At 36.5% G+C, this 17,255-nt stretch overlaps 1 protein-coding gene across 1 annotated transcript in view; it reads right to left on the reverse strand.

Annotated features, from left to right (window-relative positions):
* Nucleotides 1–2,563: 2,563 nt before the first annotated feature.
* MMP20 (matrix metallopeptidase 20) overlaps nt 2,564–17,255 on the reverse strand; it is a gene marked incomplete at both ends in the record, with an annotated part of 37,769 nt that continues 23,077 nt past the window's right edge. Inside the window, 4 exons of the mRNA XM_081062786.1 lie at nt 2,564–2,664; nt 3,669–3,772; nt 15,058–15,214; nt 15,817–15,953. Of these exons, the coding sequence (XP_080918912.1) occupies nt 2,564–2,664; nt 3,669–3,772; nt 15,058–15,214; nt 15,817–15,953 (499 nt within the window). The remainder of the gene's footprint in view (nt 2,665–3,668; nt 3,773–15,057; nt 15,215–15,816; nt 15,954–17,255) is intronic.

Consider the following 17,255-nt stretch of genomic DNA (forward strand, 5'->3'; position numbering starts at 1 on the left):
TGGAAAAGAAAAATTTGAAGTGACTGGTTATCAATCCTTGTTATCATTACATCTTCAGCTATCTCAAGGGATATTTATACATTCTCCAAAGTATCTCAAAACAAAATTAATTCTAATTATTTTAAAAACAACTATAGAGACCCCTGTAGGGTACCAGGGACTATCTCAGAGATTTGCATATTTTGACTCATGTATTATATTTAAGCCTCTAACTATCTCTAGGTAGTTAGAACGATTCCTATTCTAACTTTACAAAGGAGGAAACCGAGACAGAAATTAGGGAACTTGACCAAACATCATACAGCTAAAAATAACAGATCTGGGGTTTGAATCCAGTCAGTCAGACCTCAGAGCACGTGCTTCTATGCTTTTAGTAACATTAATGTATTTAGTGAAGTGTCTACAATTTGTATGTTCCTGGCCTGCCACCGGACACAAAGAGGACATCTGGCTGGTTGTATGCAGGACCGGATGTCTTCCAGCTGACACTTCATTGCTGTGTGGTCCCTGTCACAGCTGGCCAGATGGCACGAACTTGCACAGATCATCACACCACTCTGAAATCCTTGCTTATTAGTTTTTAATATAACAGGTTTATTGAGATATAATTCACATACCATACAATTCATCCATTTAAAGTATACAATTTAATGGCTTTCAGTATATTCAGAGTCGTGCAACCATCACCATCACTTCTAGAACATTTTCACCGCTCCACAAAGAAGCCCCATACACACTAGCAGTCACCTCCCCCTGCCCCCAACTTCTGACAAGAAATAGTCAGCTTTCTGTCTCTATGGATTTTCCTATTCTGAACATTTCACATAAATAAAATCATACAATATGTGGTCTTTTTTTCTCTGGCTTCTTTCACTTAGTGTAATGTTTTCAAGTTCATCCATGTTGTAGTACGTATTAGTCCTTTTTGTGTTGCTGAATAATATTCCACTGTATGAATTTACCACATTTAAAAAAATCCATTCATCATTTGATGGACATGTTTCTACTTTTTGGCTATTATGAATAATGTTATGAACATTTGTGTGCACACTTTTGTGTGGACATATGTTTTTATTTCTCATACTCAGGAGTGGAATTGTTGGATTATAGATACGGCAACTCTAGGTTTAACTGTTTGAGGAACTGCCAGACTATTTTTCCCTCCTCGTTTATTAATATTAAGAAATTCTCCTCATCTGACGGTTTTTGTAAAAGTGACTTTTCTTTCTCTTTATAAAGGCCGTTGACACTGGAAAATAAGCATACTAGACTTTGTCTTCAAGTCAGGGTTTCAGCGTGTAAATGGCCACCTTCAGTAATGGAAACCAAAAGGAAATCTTAGAGTAATCTGGAGTAACTGTCCCATCCCTTCTTAATACTAAGTCTTTTTAGTGAGTGTATGAAACAAATGTAATAAATGATGATAACAATAATAGCTAATATCTGTTGAACACTGTAGATATTCCAGGCAGTCTATGAAGTATGTTAAATGTATTTTATCATCTGTTTTTAGAACCACTAAAGTGTTTTAGAATTCTTACATTCTAGACAATAATATTTTTAAAAATATCATAAGAATTTTTATGTGTTTTTATCTATATTAATGACTAGATGGGGGGAAAAAGTCTAGCTTGAAGTAAGAAAAACCAAAACAAAAGATGAACTCCCTTAAATGGAAAACTATTCAGAAGAGACTTCCTTAATGGTCTAAAGATAATTTCATTGAGGGTATTTTATTGTCAGTAAGCAGGAAATAGAGTGAATTACTGTTATGTATTCTGAGTCTGTATACTCACAATACTACCTCAAGGTTTGTGTTTTTTATAGGTGCACAGAATTTGTTGCCAAATAAAATGTGATAGAAGCTAATAAATATAATAAATATTAACTGAAAAAAGAAATGAGAAACTGTTTTTATACAATATTTTAACTGGCTTTTGTTAAAAGTTTTCCTGTTAAAAAGTGGCTATCTCTTAACGTAGTACGAAAATTCATTTGAATAGATTTCCCTACCATAACCTACTTCAAAGACCAATGAGTACTGATAGAGTTAAACAAACAAACGAGAAACAAAATTTGCACAGTGTATTGTTTGTGATATGTTTAAAGTATAGGTGGACAAATTTATATTCATCATCACAAATGTTAAGACCACAAAAGCCACTACTTGTAAAGAATATAATTTGTATGGTAATAACATTTTCTATTAAAAGAATTATAATACTCGTCAGGGAATTCACAAGTAGGCTTCTTTTTGGAAATAAAAACCAAACTTATCCATTTGCTTTAGTATATTAGGTAAGAAAAAAATAATAGGTGTCTAATTGAAGAGTTTTTGATTTTGTATGAAGTCGACCAGATAGGAATTTCTCATTTGGATTAAAATTTTGAATCCACAACTATGAATAAATTTAGATGCATAATTATTTTCAGTGAACTTTAAAACACCCTTAGAATTGAAGGCCATGGGAAGAATCCCTACCCTACATTCTGCTTTAGTCCTTAGATCTAGTTACCAGCTGCTTGCAGTCTTCATTCCTTAGGAAAGACTAGACCTTTCTATTTAGCAACCAATCCAGGAACTAGATTTCAGCACACTAACCACATCTTCCTTCTCTGTATCATACTTGTACGCTTTTGGTCCTGAAAAGAAGTAAATGTAGCCTAAAAGAGACAAAATTGAAATTGTGGTTACTGAAAATGACTTGCAAATTTGTAAGTGGGAGGACTTGTAATTGTAATTTTCTTGAGGTGGCACCAAAGGGGATTTGGGAATGTGTCAGGTGGCAGTTAGCAAGTCCTCTGCACAATTCTCAGTGAGCCCTAGAACCTGACACCTCTGACTCCTCAATCATCTCTCATCTTTCTCTTCCAGCCAGGCTCCGGCCTTCTCCTTAGAGCCATCTAACAGGTCAAACTTAATTATATTTGGTTCTTCTGCTCAGGCTGTTCCCCTCCTGGAAGTCCCCTCCCCTTTTCTTTCCCTAGTCAAACCTCTAGCCATTCTTTAAAAACCAGCTGAAATCCTACCATGAAATCTCTAACTACGAATGCCAGTTCTGATCTTTTCTTTCTCAGATCACCTCTTGCTATTATTGGAAGACCACCACACAATTCAATACCAAATTATAGATTGTCTTATTTTCTAGTAATTTCATCTGTGTTGGAGGGAGTTAATCATTCTGCAAAAGCAGAGACCATATCTGGAGCTGTCTTTGCATTTCTGAAGTGTCCAGCTCTGTGCTACATACTCAAGAAGAATGTGTTCATTGATTCAAAAGTTCAATTAAATGTATTCAATTCAACTTTTCCAACTAAGTGTTGAATTTTAGGAGTGGAGTGGGGACAGGCACTGGGAAGTTTGACAGTATGTGCATTTTAAAGAAGAAAACAGTAATTTTGAACAGATAGACTTTATAATGTAGCTGACTAATGGATTGAAGCTATATATTTAAAACCTTCCATTCGTAAAGAGAGAACCATAATGGCAGATCTTTTATAGTGACTCCTTTTAGTGGTTAATCTGGTTAACTAAATTTATAAGGGACTCAGGACCAAAGATTAGAGCTGAGGACTTCCATTAGGAAACCCATTTTCTGTTCCGTTGAAGTGGAGCCCAGATTTCTTGTTATAATTCCACAAAGAAAGTTTTTAGTGAAAACACTCACCATTCAATTCCACAGCAGCATCTATTTGGCCATTTACTCCCGAAAATTCCTCTTCAGTATTCTTTGGATAGTCTTTTTCCATTTTCCTTTTTCGTTCATCATAGCTGGAAGAGTATTATTTCATTAATAATATTAATAAGAGGTTTTAATTGATTGTAGGTGACATCGTGCTGGTCAGGTATATTTAGTCAGGGCTATATAATGATTTATTTAGATCTCTCTCTCACTCTGTCTCGCTCTCCTCTCTGTCTCTCTTTGTCTCTCTCCCCTCCCTTGGACACACACACACACACACACACACACACACACACACATACACACACACATTCTATCACTACTCTCCCGGGTTTCTGAAATTCTGGGACCATAGCTTGCTCTAAACAGTCTCTTTTAAAAATTACAGATGTATTGCTTAGAATTAGTTATTCTATATATTATAGCAACATGTTCCCATAATTTAAAAATGCATGTTGCCTTTCAAAAGGAACTTTACATATACTTTTAGTGCTTTATTTACTATTGTAATTATTCTGTCTCCATGTCTCTCTCCCCCCACCCTCTCCATGAATGATGTGCTTTTTTTTGGGGTCAATAAACAGGTGAAAGTCCTTCATAGGGACTTTTATTCATGGGCTTCTTGCTACACAACCGCAGAGGAGGAATTGAACAAATAATGCACAACCAATAAATAAACAAACGTGTGAATGATCAATAGATAAAGATAAAAAGCAAGAAAATCTGGAATAACTGAGCTTCTGCTTTTCAAGTCAGTTTAATGGAATGAAATTGCTTTTGTTTCCTGGAGAAATATTATATGACTGACCGAAAAGATTAGATAACTTTTCCTGGATTAGCAATCACCATTCAGCGATAACTTTGAAGTTTGGTTAATACATCTCTTTGTGATCAAAATTGCACTCTTGTAAAAAAGACTGTGACTTCTATGAGTCAGCATGATTTATGTGAGTTCAGCACGTAGGCAGAACTGACTCTCACCTCTTCAAGAAGACTTCATTTAAAGTGTAAGAAAGCCCCTTCTTCATCATCACAGAACTCACAATGATGACATTCTCAGGGTGGACACCCAACTGCTTTCCCACCAAAAGGTTAGACAGTTTCTTCTGGTGTCTAGGCCACTGGGCAGTTTCTTGTGGCAACAGATCACACCCACCTTCTCCTGAAATGTGCGTCTCATGTGGCTATGACTACGCAGGCAAGGGGACAGATCTCTTACGATACTGAGCAGTATTTAAACACTGGGAAAGAAGTCAGGCTGAAACTAGTCAGACTGAAACTGCCTTGAGGATTGAGCTGTTTTTGGAGCTTTGAGGATAGGAGTAGAAGGCAACTTTCCCAAAGTCTTTCCAGGGGAGCGATTAGGACCTCCTAGCAAATCAAAAGAAGAACTGAGCTACGAGTTACTGTAGCACCAATAAAAATGGAAACCACTTACTGTATTCTATAATCATCAGAAGTGCCAATATAGGACATCCATACACTATTAGAAAGAGTGATTGCAAGGTATCAGGAGTGGAGTTTAGGGGGAAATGGAGAAAAAGAGGAACAGCCTGGGCACATTGGCGCTCCCATGGCCTAGATTTGTTTTGTTCACTTTGTTCTAGAGTCTGAAATTTGGAGTCTTTTATTAGAAATGGAAGTACAGATTGTTTACATGTTAATCTTTGTTAACTAGGTTGTTTTTCTTCTCTAACTTCCCTGAGACAGTTGTATTGAGAAAATGGAAACTTTGATTGGAAGGAGTGAGGAAGGTAATTCTAAAGCTTAAAATATTTGGGGAGTGGGATGCAAAAGGAAAGACAAAGCCACTGAGAGGCATTTGGCATGTCTGTAGATATAGAGGGAATCCCAATGGGAGGACACCAGAGAACAACCTGTTTTGAATTCTTTTGCTAATGTTGACTCTATGCTCATGGAAAATGGTGGAATTCCTTTCATGCCTTTATCATCTTTTGTCAGCTCTGGATACAGGATTGGAAGCTGAGCTATTATAATTAGAGTTCCTTCCATTTTTGTATGTCAAACAGACTTTTATAAGTAATTTTGAGAATGTAACCACCATTTATAGTGTTTGATGACAAAATGTGTTCTCAGCTCCAAAGAAGCGACTGACTAAAGAATATTTGTAGGGAAACATACTACAAGTTGGGATCTGCTTGTATGATATTTAAATTGGATGGAGAAGTCTGGAAAGTAAGAAAAGACAGAGCAAAGAGCTTTCTTGAGAATAAAGACACAGTTTAAATAATACAGAAATAAGTTTTAAAGGCAAAACAATGACTAATCATCTAATGGATCTGAAAAAGAAATTTTTCGCTTTTATCTGTCTGCTTAGTTCGCTGAGGTAGGCAGTGGTGACACCTAAAACCTTATGTATATCTATTCAGAGGATAATGAAAGTAATAGTATTATATGTAAATAAAATTTCAGAAGAAATTTTAAAGAAGCAATGTCCAGTTGTGAATTTTAATTGTCAATCACATTTATAAAAACTTAGGCAAAAATCCCTGGTAAAAGAATGAAATTACTGATTCTTTCCTCTATTTCTTCTACCACTTTTATATTTAAAAGTTCTTCTCCTTTGTATCAGCCTGTCTCTGCCTTCTCGCCTCCTGTCTTATAACTGATTTAATACTCAGTATAACTGAGTATTACTCTCAACAAACTATTTCAAGGTATCAGCCTGAAACTGAATCACCATTTTGGAGTTAGCTAATGCCATATTAATATTTCATTTGAACTTTTTATGTACACATTATGTAGGCATGGCCTACTTAACAAACATAGGGGTACCTACTTTCCATTTTACCAAGTAAGAATATTACCATTAAACTATCAAAAAAAATGACCACCTATTTTCATTATTATTTCACAAAGAAAAGAGAGTTTAAAACCAAAAAGACTGAAAGGACATAATCTCAGAATAAAAGATGGTTTTTTCCAATAATGTGTTTTATACTGACACAGATCCCACCCCCTGACATGTATAATACTGTGCTGCAGTTCTTATTTTGCGGTGGACTGATAAAAACTTTGTGATGAGCTAGTCCTTGGTTTGTGGGCAAATATTTGAGAATTTCTATTACAGAGCAAAGAGCACTACTTGTATAGTTAGATGGCTCTGGGTTTGGATTCTGACTTCGTTATTTGCTGGCTCTGTGATCAGGAGAAAGTGGCTCAGGGCTCTAAGCCCTGGCTTCCACATCTGGGAAAGAGTGGTCATGAAGATGAGAGACAATTCAGACACACACACACACACACACACACACACACACACACACACACACACCCTCTCACACATACAGTGCCTGGTACATGTAGGCACTTAAGGCAGGCCCATAAGACTTTGTAGTTCAATTTAGCCCCAGAATCATTAACTGTGACTGGCCAGTATGAGGTTGAGTGAACTTTGTGATTCAATCTGGAATCATAAATCATCAGAGTTTAATCTTTACCTAATCTTTAAACAGACTTCATCAGGAAGCTGGAGAATGTTGGAGGCAGTCTAGAGAATTTAGCAAGAAAGGGATTAAGATTAAGAAAGTCTACTGAATGCTGTAAAAGAAAAGGAAATTATATGATGAGAATCATGGGCATGGGTATTATAATAGACCATAAATAAATAAATAGTGAAGAGAATGAAGAATGACTATAAGTGGAAAACAAGAAGAACCTCTGGATTTGGATTCAGAGGACATGAAAAACAGTTTTAGATGGATCATTTCACTAGCTGTGAGACCTTCATCTAAATCACTTAATCTCTCTGATGTAGTTTTTAATTGTTAAATGGAGATAGTGGTACTTCTCAAGATTGTTGAGAAGGAAGAAGGGAAAATGAGAGAATATGAGAAAAATACTCAGTATGATTCCTAACACATAATAAATAATAAATATTATCTGAATTTGAGCATTAAGGAAATAAATGAATTTTTATTGTGAATCTATTATATGCTACGTACCTGCTAAAATCATTGCACATGTTTTCTCATTATTGGGTCTTGTTTGTGAACCCTAAATACCACCTAAAAATGATTAACCTGTATCTAAATTTATTTACTTTTTGGGCATTTGGTCACCACGTAATATTGATTAACAGGTATACATATTAAATAAATCATTCATGACAGTTAAACTTGACTAACAATATCATAGCGCAATGGATATCTGATGTGTTTTTTTTGAGATACGTTATCTTACTCTCTACCTTTGTAATCTAAGAATTTGGGGATTATTTTGGTAAAGTGCTTGAATGTTGTTTTGATTGTGATAATTTCTATCATCGGTTAATGGCAAAACTGACTCTATGCTGCCTCCTTTGAAGTACTGAATGAGGAGTTGAGTCTGCTAAAAGACGCTTTAAAAAAAATGTGAGGAAGGATCGCCAAAAGGGGAACTTATTGATAAGGTATCCAAGATACATGTTTTCAGGAAGTTTTTTCAAAGAGATTTTTTTAGTGAAATGGGAGTCTGGAATCTTTTTTGAAGTTAATAATCTACTTCTAGCCAGGAATAACATGGCTTTCATGGAGCAAGGAACCTTTGAGATCTACACCAGAGAAGGGCAGAATAAAGGGAAGGGAGAAGAGTGAGAAGCTGCCATGTACCATCCCAGACAACAGTCCAGAAACTAGGACCCCATGAGGAAAATGACTGTGAGAAGGTTTTGGAACAAAGAATTTGTAACAACACGGAAAAATATCAATGGCCTCATTTGTCACCTGATTATATGATAAAATCCAAATTTATCTCTCCAGTCTGAATTTTTTGAGTTTAAGATCTGTGTTCAACTCTCTTCTGGACATTTGCCTTCTTGGGTCCCACCAGCATGTCAACCTCTACATGTACAAAAGGGAATGCCTGTTTATTCTTTTAATTCTGCTTTACTTCTTAATGTTATTATTTCCCCCATTGAATAGCCATAGCATCCCTGTCAAAAATCAACTGACCACAGATAAATATATAGAGTATTTCTAGATTTTATTCCATTGATCTATAAGTCTATCCTTACATTGGTGTCACATTGTCTTGATTGCTGTCGCTTTGTAATAAGTTTTGAAACTGGGAAGTCTCAGTCCTCCAACTTTATTCTTTTTCAAGATATTTTGACTGTTTTGGGTCCCATGAGTTTCCATCTGAATTTTAAGATCAGCTTGACATTTTTTACAAAGAAGTCAGTGGTATTTTGATAGAGATTGTGTTGAATCTATAAATCAAGTTGGTGAGTATTGGCATCTTAAAAATATTAAGGCTTCCATTCCATGAACATGAGATATCTTTCCATTTAGATCTTGTTTAATTTCTTTAAGCGATGTTTTATCATTTTCAGAGTATAAGTTTTTAACTTCTTTTGTTAAATGTATATCTAAGTACTTTTTGATGCTACTGTAAGTGGAATTGTTTCCTTAATTCCATTTTCATATTCTTCATCGAGGTGGATAGTAATACAATTGATTTTTGCAGACTGACCTCATACTCTGCAAACTTGCTGAACTCCTTTATTGGTTCTAATAGTTTTTTTTTTTAAGAATTACTTAGGTTTTTCTATATAAAAGATCATGTGACATGCAAATAAAGATAGTTTTTTCCAATCTGGATGTCTTTTATTTCATTAATTGTTGCTTAATTGCCCTGGCTACAACCTCCAGTACAATGCTGAGCAGAAGTGATGAGAGTGGAAATGTATATATGTAAATATCCTATCTTTTTGCTTTCAATCTATTTGTATCGTTGAATCTAAAGTGTGCCTCTTGTAGATAGCATATGAATGGATCTTGTTTTTTAGTTTTTTTCCTAATGTGATAATCTCTGGCATTTGATTAGATTGTTTGACCCATTTACATTAATATTATTAATAAATTGGATTTACATTTGCCATTTTACTTTTTGTTTTTTACAGTCTCATTTCTTTTTGTTCCTCTCTTGCTCTGTAGTGCTTTATTTTGCGTTAGTGAAAAAAAAATTAACGTACTATTTTAATTTCTTTCATACATTTTTCACTCCATTTAAAAAAATTATTTCCTTAGTGGATGCTATAGTGTATACCATATAAATTGTAATTTATCATGATCTGCTTCAGATATATACTAACTTAATTCCAATGGGATATTAAAACATTACTCCTATATACCTCTATTCCCTACTCCTCTCTTTTGTGGTATTGTTACACATATACATCTGTATGTGTTATAAACCCCAAAATATATGTTATAATTACTATTTTATGTAATTTAATGTTTTCTAAAGAAGCCGAGAGAAGAAAAGAGAGTAAGTATATATTTATACCATTTGTTATATTAACCTCTTATTTACCATTTTTGGTTCTCTTCTTTTGTTTGTGTGAATTTGAGTTACTATCTGGTGTCATTTAATGCCTAATACAATTTTTCTCCTACCCAACTCCATTATGCTGTTATTGACAAGTATATTTCTATATCTTATAAGCCTAACAATGTAATTACATACATATTCTTTCATACAAATCAATTAAGAGAAGAAATGTGCATTTATGCTATCTTTTATAATTACATAATTACTTTACTGGTACTCTTTTTTTTTTTTTATTGTGGATTTAAATTACTGCCTGGGGACAGCCTGAAAGACTTCCTTTAGTATTTCTTGTAAGGCACATGTACTAGCAATGAATTTTTTTCAGTTTTTGTTTATCAAGGAATGTTTCTACTTTGCCTTCACTTCTGAAAGATAGATTTAAAAAATTTTTTTTTTAACATCTTGAATATGTTTTCCATTACCTTCTGGCCTAACTGATTTAGCTGACTTCCAATCTTGTCTCCCTCTAATCTAGTCACATTGCTGCCAGAATGATATTTTATAACACAAATCTTATTGGGTTCTTCTCTTATTTAAGACAGTTGATGATATCCCTCTTTTCTATAGAATAAATATTGACCTTCCTAGAAAAGCATAGGTCCTGCGTGGTCTACCTCCTGCTTATGCCTGGGCCACATCTCTATTCTAGCCCATGTTCTAGTCATGGTGAACTTCTTCGGATTTTTCAGATTTTTCCCATACACACAGGCTATTTCATACATCGGTGCTTTTGCTTCAACTGCTCTTTCTGCCTGGAAACCACCCCCACCCCTCCTACTTCCCTACTGGGAAACTCCTACTCAACTCTCAACATGAAGCTCAGTCATTGCTTCCTCTAAGAATTCTTTCCTGGCTATTACATCTTTGTTTTGCCCCACTGATCTCTGTGCAGTCTTCTATCAGGGCAATTGAATTGCTCTTAATTATTTATCCACGTATTTATTCTCAACTGTAAGATTTGCATTAACCGTACCCAACATGCATTAAGTACTTATACTAGGACAGCTATTTCACATTCTTCTCATTCATTCCCACAACTCTATGAAGTCAATATTATTTCTACCTCCATTCTGAAAGTAATGAAACAGAGACAGAAGAGTGATCCAGATTGCTAGATGATTGCTGTTAAGAGTTGAGATTAACACTCTCTTACTCCTGCCCACACTCTTAAACAGCAAATTCTGTGTCTCTCTTGGTGTCAGTTCCTAGTACAGAGTCTGACACATAGTTATGTCCAATATATGTAGGTTGAATGTGGTCTTTTGGTAACGCATTTTTAAAAATTTAAGACTACAAAACAAGGTTTTGAACTGTACTCATCTTTCTGATTTTTATTACCTACTATTTATTCCTCTAGGGTGACTAACTATAGAATCTGTAAGTAAACAGATCCATTTCCAGTACTCCTGTGGTATTCAGGAAGGAGAGAATGTGGAAGATTGTGTCCTACCTTGTCAATTTTGCCTCTAGTCTGTCTGCATAGAAAGAATGATTTAGGGGTAGAAAATGGGACAGGTAGATTTGCAAATTACTTTAGATAAAATTTAAAAAAAACCACTGACCATCTCAAAGAATGGTGGAACTGATGGCACCCCCTAGAAACTCCTTTGTGTAACCTCTGCTGTTATTGGTAAGCAAGAAAGAATATCTACTAGAGAAATTAGCCACAATGGTGGAAGAAGAGTGAAGAAAAAAAAAATCTTGCTGGATCACCGAGGCCTTCTAGAAAGAAGAAAGGAAATCATAAAAGGTAAATGGACATGGGGTAAAAATTTAGCCAGCATGTCATTTTGTGATGTAGGATGTAATGACCTCAGCATGGTAGAACCCCCGTTTTGGATTTCACTTTGTAGTTCTCTGGGGGCTGCTCCCCTGTAAATTATTAGTATGCTAGCATGTGGGTTCTCATTCATAGAGTCTAAACCAACCTGGTTTAGACCCTCAATCCTCAGTAGAGGAAGTTCCCCAATAGTTTTCTCATTGCACTTTATTCACTAAAACTGGTCCCAAGCATTAGGAGTTCATGGAGATTGTCCCTGACAACAAAGCATATCCAAAGACTTCTTCCCTTGGCACAATATTTGTGTCACAGACTGAACTAGCATGAGGACCAAAGCAGAACCCAAGGTATGAGTAACGCAAATAAGTCCTAAAACACTGTCAATGGATGTCAATATAGTAAAATTTTCATCAATAACTTGAGGCTGTGGCCTTCTGTATTTTTCGGGATGGCCACGTGCTTTACCTGCAGAAACTCATTTGTCTCCTTTGCCCTTTCCTCCCAGTTTCCTCCTTCTTCCTGCTTAGAATAGAGATGTAATGACGAGCTCCTTTGACCACCTCGAATCTCATGGCCACCACAAGAGTGGAAGCCATGTGTTAAGAATAAAATGTTAGAAGGAACTTGGGTTCCTGATGACCATGGAGACTACCTTACCAGCCCTAAATCTGTTACACTTCAGACATTTTACATTTATGAGAAAAACAAACCCTTTGTATATTTAAGCCACAATAGTTTTGGGTGTCTGTTTTTAGTAGCTGAATGCAATTTCTAACTGACACAGGGCTTCACATGACAATAAGATGTCACACACGTGAGGTCCTGCTAAACTGTTGGAATTCAGGCAGAGGGGTTATTAATAGAGCTGACACAGTAGCTTTTTCTGAACTTTTGAGCTGTGAGTCAGGGGGGTTGGTCTTATTCTTTAGTGAATAAACCAGTGTGTGTGTTGAAGTGTGTACAGTAGAAGGCTCCATTGTTGAAAGGGTTGCCTGTGGTTTGCCAAAAGCAATCACTTCAGGGTAATGTCAGGTCCTTCAGTATTTACTGAAAAGAAACTCCCTTTGACCATCTCTTTGACTGGATTGCCCGACAGAGGAATATTGAGGTTTAAACAATCATTTATTAATTATCACAATGTTTAAAGCAATTATTTGTTAATTACCATATAAGTTCCTATTATTATAGTAGTTACTCTTTTTGAGCACCTACTATGTGCCAGGCACTGTGCTAGGTGTCTACATGCATTATATCACTTCATACTCTTAATAAGATAGGAAGATTAATGTTGAAAGTGCTTACCATGGTTTCCTTCCCTTACCAGCAAAATGAGGTCTGTAACATTTGAATTAATGCCCTAGACCAACTTTTTAATGAATCTGTTTTATCTAGATTACTAAAGACTTTTCCTTAATAGACAATCATAGAGTCCCAGTTGGAAAGATTCAGTATTATTTCCTCAGGGGGCATCAGGCGTGATTAAAATCAGAGACCCTCTCTCTCCCCAACCTTAAATTTACAGAGAATTTTAAACCTTTCACCAAGCCTCTTGTGTTGGCTGTTAAGCTTCAGTTCTGCCTGGCTGGAGGTGTGTGCTTTACTATAGGTGCTGGTGCATGCTGGATTAGTCCAAAGACCGGATGATTAATGGAGAAAAACAATAATGGGAGAATGGGTAATCCCCTACGTTAGAATCAGGCTGAACAAGCTTTGACAAATAACCTGAATAATCATAACATAAATGCCCTCACACTCCCACACACATACTCATACATGAATCTCCCGATCTCATTCTCTAAAAAGTCACAATGGGAATCAGGTTTCTTATTGCCTATCTTCTTATATGTCAGCACTATGATTACAGCTACCTTATCTTAAAGAAAGACTTTGAAGAATCTGCCCAGCAGCTACGGTGTTTTCCCGATAATAAGACCTAACTGGAAAATAAGCCCTAGCATGAATTTTTAGGATGATATTCTCTGAACATAAGCCCTAATGTGTCGTTTGGAGCAAAATTTAATAAAAGACCCAGTCTTGTTTTTGGGGAAACACGATATTAGAGACTTAATAAATGAATTACTATCACTTTCAGAAAGGAAGTTCTGAAAAAAAAATGCTACCTTGGTGATTTAATAGGACTGGATGTAACAACTCATAACACCATATGATAATCTCAGCAATGCCACCAGGATTCTCAGTGACCAGAAGAATCGGCAGGATCTACATTTGTTTGACATTCATTTCTATAAAATAAATTCTCTTTTTCATGAAATATATCTATGCTCCAGTTATATTACTTTCTCAGCTCCAAATCAGGGAAGACAATATCAGTCAGGTGGAAGAAGATGACAAATATTTATTTATAAAATTTTTATGCCACAGAAATGGTTATTAAAAGTAAGTGATATAAAATAAAATAAAAACCCTCGGGCCTAAGTTGGGTGCTTGCGTGCTTCCAACCAAACCCTAAAATGTTGAGCTTAGTCACCTGCTTAGAATCTGTTTTTGCTTTTCTCTTTTGAAGTTCAGAAAAACAAACAACGCCAAAGTGAAAACTGGGAATCGAGGAGAGGTGTGCAGAGGTAAAGCTTGGCAAAGAGCTGCACTCATCCTTCAAAATGAATCAGTTAAGGATAGAAACCCACTAGGTGAAATGAAGTGTAACCCTGTGTGCAGTGATTGGATGACACATGACGCCATATTCAGATTTCTTTGTAATAACCTTCTACAAGATCGGCATGGAAATTATATCTGAGTCACTTTGGATAAGAAGAATTTTCATGTTCTAGGTTGGATAAAAGGACTTAGCAATGAGGCCTTTCCTTTTAGCAGAACTTTCCTTCAAAGAGGCGCACAGTCACGACCATGTCCATTTTGCACAAAATCACAGAGTATTCTGGAATGCATTGGTACTCACATAACAGGGAACCAGTTCTCCCCTCAGGCATTCCCAGTGGGTAGTTATGTATTTGGGGATGCTGCATCCACTCTTTTAGGTCACTGGGGTTCCACTTAATGAGTGCATTGAAAGATCAGGATGTTTGGTGTCCTAGAGACCAAAGAATAGGATTATTGAATTAATGTTTCACTTATAATTTGGATGGTTCCATATTTAGAAGATAGTGTCAACCATCAGCAAATGGCACCCCAGTGGCCAAGAAGAGTCAATGGTCTTATAACAAACTTGCCTTGCATTGATTTCTGCAAAAGGTTTTGTCCTTCCCATTGAACACATCTGGGCAACCAAAAGGAGAAAAGCCGTACCTGTAGTATTCATCTCCCACAAAGAAAAGGGTCTTCTGCGTGTCCTTCAGATAGACGGCAGCATCTATTCGCTGCACGTACCTGGGGAACCCAAAGTCATAAATAGTCCGAGGAGGACCTTGCATTTGGAATCCTCTTGTTATCCAGTAGTGGGGGCCTGAAAACAGAAACTAAAGTTTACAAAAACTCTGTACCACTTAGCAATGCACTTCACTCATCAGGATTTCTAAGCAGGATCATCAGTGGGACTAGTTTCTGAGATATTTTCCATGGCTGTATCGCAGTAGGAGATATCTAACCACTCAATTCAGTGAAAGACTTAAATTAGCCCTGGAGGTATCTCCCAACCACAAATAACACAAAGGGAAACAAAACTTCTCTGGCACAGAAGCAAGGGTATTATTCTCCTCACATTCGGTTCTATGTTGGCTTCTGTTAATAAAAGGCTCTCAAAAGGGTATGCCATGTCACTCGGAGCAGAGGTCCTAGGGGGGCAGAGACCAGGTTTCTAGCTCTCTGGGCAGTGTCCCTCAGAATGGAGACTCACCAGCATAAAAGTTTGGCCCTGAGAACTGTTTGATAGTCATTGTCAATCCTGTCATTGTTACAACAGAGTGGGGTGGCATCTCATACCCAGCCTGAGGAGGAGTGGCCGAAACACACTCCGTGATCACTGAAGAAATGCTGGCAGTGCTGCATGTTCCAAACACTCGGGGCACTGTACCCTGCCACTTCTTTTCTTGAGGATCTGTAGGGTACCTTTAAAGAAGTAAGCGGTGCCCCTCTCAGCCACTTCGTAAGCTGCATCCACATTGGACATAAGCTGGGGGAAGGAGCTGGTAATGGTGCTGGGCCGGATCCCTGCCATCAGGTGAACCTGCCGACGCCAGAAAATCCTATTGGGCAATTCAAAAGATATGAAGATCAAGGGTTGATTTAGATCTCAAACGGAACTTGGACTGAAATGTACTGCAAGTCACACTTTAGAGGCCATTGCTAAATGCCTCTTGCCCCTTGTCTTGTTTTGAAGGACAACATAAATTTTTGACCTCAGCAAACAGTTTCTTTTCCCTTTTCATTTTCTTAGCATCTCTACAATCCCCTTTCCTTCATTTATTTAAGGATGGTCAAAATATTGAAGGATATTGCAAGGAAATGACATCAATGATTTACACATTTAAGCTGTGCACGCTCCTATTCAAAACATCATTTGATACAAATTTCCCTTTCCTTTTCTGACCTTTTAAAAATTAAAAACTCACAAAGATAAGTATGATCCAGGTAAACATTATGAATATTATATAAATGAATCCAAACTTTGTGGTCGGGAGATGCTAATTATTCCCAGTAAAAAAAGCAAAAACGTTAACAATTGTAAATTGTCATGTTGCCTATTTCTCTATTGAAAGTGTTTGTATCTTTGAACCTGATGGCTAATTAACAGAAAATCTGGTAAGATACAAATTAACTTAAGGTTTAGAAACTCATGCATCAACTTACCCAATATTATTTCCATACTATTATGACAGTATACACAAGGGCTGTGGGCCGAAACTCTTAATGTAAATATGGTTCATTTTGATTTTTGCAGAAAAAAAAATTTTTATAAAATACAGATAGTTTACTTGACTCCATAGAAGCTAGAATCAATACAGAAAATTATTTGTGGATGAGGAAACTGTAATAAAGTTTTAACATTTAACTTTCCATGTGCAGTGGTACCTTGGTTTTCGAATGTCTCCATTGACAAACATTTTGGTTTATGAACGCCATAAACCCTGAAGTAAATGCTCAGAAGTCGAACATGTCTCACGGCTTCCCCTGAGTGCAGGATCGTGAGGCCTAGCTGTCGGCTGTTTGCGAACATTTCAGAATTCATGGATTACGTTAGAAAACCGAGGTACCACTGTAGGTTGTTTAGGAACTCCTCGAATCTTATGTTGAGTTTTCCTATTCAGTTAATTTAACACATATTTATGGAACATTGAGAATAAAACATTGAACAAGACCCAGGCCCTGCTCTCAAGGAGCTTACAATCTAGTAGTAGAGACAGATGAGTAATTAGGCAATTCTAATTTAGAGTAATCAATTCTACAAAGAGTTAAGTTCAGAATATTCTAGGAACACACAGGAGGGATACCCCATTGCACTTGGGGGTTTGGTGAAGGCATCCCAGATGAGGCAACTTAAGCTGATG

Source organism: Rhinolophus hipposideros, assembly GCF_964194185.1.
Source record: "Rhinolophus hipposideros genome assembly, chromosome: 10".
Lineage (NCBI taxonomy): Eukaryota > Metazoa > Chordata > Mammalia > Chiroptera > Rhinolophidae > Rhinolophus > Rhinolophus hipposideros.